The 6,629-nt window shown below is 39.8% G+C and overlaps 1 protein-coding gene across 1 annotated transcript; it reads right to left on the bottom strand.

Annotated features, from left to right (window-relative positions):
* Positions 1 to 2,800: 2,800 nt before the first annotated feature.
* On the bottom strand, positions 2,801 to 6,629 carry LOC138842921 (endogenous retrovirus group K member 25 Env polyprotein-like). The gene has a single exon (XM_070046875.1). It carries the CDS (start codon positions 6,480 to 6,482, stop codon positions 4,362 to 4,364), a length of 2,121 nt encoding a protein of 706 aa, XP_069902976.1. The 5' UTR covers positions 6,483 to 6,629; the 3' UTR covers positions 2,801 to 4,361.

The raw sequence follows: 6,629 nt of genomic DNA, 5'->3' as shown, positions 1-6,629 counted from the left end.
GGTGGAGCAGGAAATGGGCCCTACACCTGGCCTTGTTTACAACGAGTGACTTGTTAAAATGAGCATCTATACCAGGAAAAATTAATCAGCATATGTAACCATAAGGAAGGTGGAAAGTGCTGATCACATACATTGCTCAGGTGCTGTCAGAGAGATTCCGGGGCTGATGGAGGCTATACAAGCCCTAGCATCAGATGGGAACAACTCTCTCCCCCACAAGCTAGCTCGCTTTCCCCCTTCCTAAAGGCAGGCCCTTACAAATGTGGTGTCTGGGGTGGTCCTCTAATTTTCCGTAATCTATGTGTGGCTGTGGAATGAGATAGAGCTAACGTGCAAACAAAGGGTAGTGAAAATGACATGAGCTCTGGAGTGAGACAGAACTGCATCCAGATCCCATCCCTAACATTGATTTAGTTACGTAAATTGAACAAGTTCCTTAAATTCTCTGAACTGCAGTTGCCTTGTCTGTGAGGTAGAAATCAGGTCAGTCTTTACTGGGTTATTGTATGCATTATAAATAATATATATAAAAGGCCTAGCATGGCAGTGACATAAAACAGACACTCAAAGTGGTAACTATTACTATAACTCAGGAAGACTACTCTGCCCAACATAGGCAGTTCTAAAGTGAAACAATATATAATAAAATCTTATTCAGAAGAACTTATAAGTAGGCAGTGGATTGGGTAGCTATATCCTATGGCTAGGTCTCAGTGCATCAATTCATATCCAAGGAGATTCTCAACATGTAGTAGATGCAACGTATTTCCAATTAATATCATCATAAGAACTAAACCTCTGTATTTCTTTGGTTTCTAAGAAATTTTCAACCTTAATAATATGTTAGAGTACTTCTGGGTTTAGCTCTTACTGAATTATAAATGCTATCATTTTATACCTAAGATGCATGGTTCACTCAGTGCAGGTGGGGGAAAACTGAATGTTTTAAACTGGCTAACTCTGGCTTGCTGAAGTTCTGGTACACGGACTAAGTGGTGAAGTCAGTAAAGCTGATGAGGTTTCATTTCTAAATGTACTAGGACTAGGTCAAGATGCTAGTTTCCAACTGCATATATCCTTTCTGATGATTATCTTTTTTTTTTTTTTTGCTTGAGTGTAAAGATATTCTTTTCTCTGTATTTTTGAGAAAATATTAGCTTGGCTGTCCCAAGCTAACATATGACGTTATGTTAGCTAAAAACTATGGCGTTATGAAAGAGTGACTTCAGTGACTCAGTGCTTCCCACTTGGTAATTTCTCTCACCCTCAGGAGTAGCCTCAAATGCTAGCTCCCATCAATTACTGGATGCCCCATATTTTCCCAGCATCATTATAATCACTCCTATCAGTTCAGCACCTGTAATGAGCCAGGCTGCTTATCCATTTACAATCTTCACTGTTTTTTATATATATTAGCTCAGTTTGCTACCTCTTGTCCCCCTCAAGCCAATATCAAATGTTTATTAATTAGGTAAAAATGGTATTAACCACTTACATCAGGAAGGGCAAAAGGGTATCATCTTGAGTGCCCATTCTGAATGAGTGGTAATGGTTGGCAGAAGCACTGAATTAAGAAAAAAATTTAAGCTCTGTCCAGCCTTAGGGGGGAAGAATGCCGTGATTGATTAGCAATGTCTGCCTTGGTTAAAAGAAAAAAGAATAGAAATAGGTTGAGTGACTTGCAGGACGGAAAGGATGGGGATTCTCGGGCTCAATTTCCTTGCTGTTTATAAGCTTCTTAGAGACACAGGTAATGTTTCAACTTTCCATCATGTTGCCACAGTGTTCATTTCCAAATCATTTATTTCTTCACTCCTCCATTTATTCCTGCTGAGTTCTCCTGGACTCAGAAACTTCACACACTCTATTCCCTTATGTTGAGCCTCACATACTTCCAAGTGGCTTCCAAGTGGCCTCCAAGGGTGGCCTTGTCCTGTTTATCCCGAGAAATTCCCCCAGGTTAATATGTGTCGCAACGTCTTTCTATTTTATACTATAGAACTTGTATGAATTTGTAATCATTTGTTAGAATGTTTTCTTGTTAATTTACTGTTTCCCTCACTGAACTCTAAATTCCATGAGCCCAAGAACCGCATCTCTCTTTTTGACAAGCCACCTTATTTATACCCGGCACACACATCTGGGAAAGAGTAGACATTTAATAAATATTTGTTGAAACAGCAAATCCACTAAACTTTGGAGATTCAAACTTAATAAAACATGGATCCTGGCTTCACAGAACTCATATTGTAGTGAAGCAGAAAGTTGATTAAGTAAATGATTATGATGCAATGTGATAAAAGAAACATAGATGTAAGGAAATATCACTGCTGCCTGGATCAGGGGGAAGGTGTTGGGGATGCATTCCAAAAGTGATGTCAAGATTGAAGAGTAAGGAGTAAAAATGGACCTTTTAAGAAAAATCAAGCGCTGCAACTTGTGCGATTTGAATTTGATATGTTCCACCATTAAAGTTTTTTTTTTAAATCAAGCAGGGTATATTAACATGCATCTGTAGTATTGCCCTAAAAGCATTTTAAAAGAAATATGGATGTCTTACCTACAGAGGCACACAATTAGGCTCTTCCCTCAAGGTATTCTTAGTGTTAACCCTTTATATTGCTTTTTACTTGATGTACCCACTAATTGTTCTGATCCAGTGGCCTTGATGAAATTTTTGGTCATTTGCAAAAGTGTCAGTGGGGATTATGTGAGTGCCGGGGACCAGCCCCAGCTGAACAGGTTTCACCCAAAGGGGAGACGGAGTCGGCGTGGACAGAGCACAAGACACCTCAAAGGATGCAAGGCTCTGACAAATTTATTCTCCTGATTTCAAAGTATTTATACTATAAAGTAATCTCATTTTCAAATTCAACATCCTCATTCCCACACCAAAAACTCCCCCACATAGGCCACAAAACAAAGGTAATTTACATCAGCAGATTGATTAAAACAGGTTAGGTAATTTTCCCATCGCCCAGAGTCTCTCAAAACAGGTTAGGTAATTTTCCCATCGCCCAGAGTCTCTTTCATCTCCTGTGGTTAGGTCCATGTTGGTCACATCTACGTCAGGAACTCTGTTTACGGTTTCTTCATTCTTCTCAAAAGATTAAGGTGTTCTTGTACCTGCACATTCTGCTCAATCAAGCTATAAACTTAAGCAAATAATTCTATTAACAATTAAAAGCAAAAATATAACATTTCATCCACAGATTTTCTAACCCTATCATTATAATCCAAACAATGTACATTATTTTTTATACTTCTAGAAGGCCATGGGAACGGACATTGTACCATAAACTCATTGATTAAACCCACTGTTGCATAAAACCTTGCCACCATACCCAGGTATTTCCCAGCATGTTTATAACTCCACTGGGAGGCCATAACTCTTGCAATTTTTCTTTTAAAGTACAAAGCTGCTGCAGAAATGTTCCCACCATTGTATTTCCCCAACAAATATAATCATTAAAGGAGCCAAAGTAGCTATAATCCTTCTCTTGGTTTTTACCCTAAATTGGGGTCTTTTCTAAACCCCTGCATTAAAACTATACATTTTTCCCAACACCAATAGCAATCCTATAAAAATCACCTTAGGCAAAGGCAGGGGAAAACAAGGGGAATCACACAGAGCAAAGCTTTGCTTCCACACAGAGGAAAGCTGTGGTCCACGGAGAAAATGGGAAACAAAGCCCTGCTGCGGCGGGAGAGCAGTTGCCATTGGCCAGGTCTCTTATCTGCTACCTGGGTTCCCATCTGAGCTGGGCGTGGGAAGCGAAGCAGCCATGGGGACAAGTTGGGGGGGTGAGGGTCTGTGCCCCACCTCTGTTGGCCCCCAAGTTCTCTCCTGATGGCCCCTCTGCGACTGTGCCTGTCTTAGGTTGTTCCTTCCCTGAGGAATCTTACCCGTCTCTGGCTAACCAGCCATCCTCCGGGGCCAAGCAGGGAGATGTGAGGTGTGCGAGTGAGCGAGGTGCAGCGCCCCCAGAGAAGGTCAGTTCTCTGTCACCTTGGTAGCCTATGCCCCCGTGGCCTCCACGCCCAGCACCTGCCCTGGGATTCCCTCGCCAACTGGCGGGGCCCCGGCTCTGATCACATGTCTTCGGGAACCCAGGTTTCTCCTCCAGAGAGGGCCCAGCTTACAGCACTGGGCAAGAGAGACCAATTACACGGCACCAGCCACCAGGAGGGAGCTGCTCTTCATGGAACAACAGGGTAGGGGGAGTGTAGAAAACCCTGTGTTCAGGAAGCTTTGCAAACGAGAGCTTTGCTTTTCCATTTTTATGTCCAACAGCATCAGCTTTGCAGAGGAGAACTTTACCTCTCCATATTTATACCTGACAGCACCAGCTTTGCTGACACTAAGGGTCTCGTCCGTGCTGAGACTCAAAGGCACTTCCTATGTGGCTCCCGACATCTCCCCCTTTTTTATTTTTTAAAAGGGCAGTATGCAATTCCACTTTGGTTTTATATACACTTTGAAGGGCAGCTTGAATTAATCGGATAATGACTGGAAAAGAAATAAGAAGCAAAATTATAACCACTCCGGCAGCCCCATAATTTATTAAAATATGCATAAAGGAATTATCTTTAAAATAACTTTGTAAATTTTGTAAAAATTCTGCAGCAGCTTTTGAGGGATTCATATCATATTGAGAGGCCGCAATATCATGAATTTGTTTATGTAAATGTTCCAAATCAATTCCCAAATCACTAGAATTCCATACATTTAAAATATGCATTTGAATTTGTTCCCAAGAATATTCAGAATAATTTACTTTTAAGGGAGTAACACATATCCAAGAATATTTTTTATAACACGTTAAAGAAAGGCGAATTTTTAAAGCAGTAAGTTCTTGACCAATATGTAAAACTGCTTCCTCAAGGGCATCAACTTTAGCTTCTAACTTTCTATCTATTATTTCCTGAGTCGCTAAAGCCAAGGATATATTTTTTGATAAATCATTAGCATATTGTGCTGTTTGTACTTCTTTTACTAAAGTATATGTTGCAACAGTAAAAGAACTCAGTATTCCTATTAAGGCGGAAATTCCCAAAATCAAAGTAGCCACAAATCTTTTCGGCCGTATGAGCTCTCCAACCTGTCTTACAATTTCCGCCCCTATATCTGTATACCAAGATTCATTAAGCGCTACTGGCAGCATAATATAAGCTGGTCTTTTTAACACCATTATGGTTGACACATTCATTTCAGGAATAATACAAGTGGTCAGTATGCATTGCTGACAGGTAATATAAAACCTCATATTATACTGCATAATCTGCAACTTTTCACTATCATTGGAAAGCAATAAGGAATATGGAGATGTCACACAGGTTTGAACATAATATTCTTCCGCATGGGTAGTAGCTCTAATTAACGTTATTTTACAAGTGTTTAAGGGTAATCTCCATAACTGAGATTGATAATAGGTTTTATTTTCATAAACAAAAGTATAAATAGGAGCCACCCATCCATGACTATTCCATCTATCTACCTTCAATGGACGGGGAATATAGGAATCGTTCCATGGGTATAGCAAGCCTAACTTTAAATATGTTCTATAATCTCCTTCAGGAAAATTACTACTCCAATCTGAAATATAATATTTAGTTCCAGGAATAAATATTTTATTCTCTTTATTATACATGCAATATATCCATGAAGGATATCCAGTTTTAATATCTATCCAAATCCATTCATTTGTAGCTTCCCCTATAATCTCATCACAATCATCATATTTAGGAGGATGAACAACTTTAGCCAAAGATTTATTAACAAAAACTTGGTTTTGTCCTACAACCTTCCCTAACAATGACCATAAATATCTTGTGGTTTTATCTTTTCCTGTTGGCTTTTTAGGCCTTTTAGGGGAGTCTGTCAAAAATCCTGCATCAACTACTGACAAACACCCATTTTTTGTTTGATTACCTCCTATTGACCCTGAATCAAGAAAAAAGCATATTGGAGGAAAATCAGTCTGACCTGTAAATGAATAATTAAAATTAATTACAAATTGTTTATAACCCTGTACTCCTCGAATGCCATCGGTCAGTTCAGGAAATGAGGAAGTTACTGGAATATTAAAATCTTTCCAGGTACATGTATGTAAAATAGGAGGATCTGGAAAATAAGCCCAATACGTACCGTTGGCACTTACCTGAACCGAAAGCAGGCTAAGCATAGCCACAAAAAAATTAGCAGTCGTCAAAGGCAATCCTTGAGCATTCACAGCATTCTCAGCACTCAGGCAAAGCTTTTCAATTGCTCCCCAAGTTATTGGAGCCGCTTCAACGGTAGAGGCAGCGTACCTTCTTTTTCGTAAACGAGAAGGCAATAAAGGCTTCTTCTCCAAAATTTTTGGAGAAGTTTGTACTTCCTTATCGCAAGATGATTCAAGCGACAGCTGTGTCATCAGGGGATCTAACATCGGAGCCACAAGACTATCTGGTTTCACTTTCTGTGGATGCGGTTCCGCCATCTCGGCAGTGAAATTTCTTTTCTGAAAGACGCTTTGATAAGTTCCCCACCTCAGGGTGTCTGATTAATCGATCAGGAATCCAAATTGGTGAATCAAAATTCTGGGGAAAAATACAAGCGTATCCTCTACCACTAGTTAATAATATAT

This window comes from Globicephala melas, chromosome 12, assembly GCF_963455315.2.
Source record: "Globicephala melas chromosome 12, mGloMel1.2, whole genome shotgun sequence".
NCBI classification, from domain to species: Eukaryota; Metazoa; Chordata; class Mammalia; order Artiodactyla; family Delphinidae; genus Globicephala; species Globicephala melas.
Note: the sequence above shows the minus strand (reverse complement) of the source record. Positions and strands in the feature narration are given on the sequence as shown.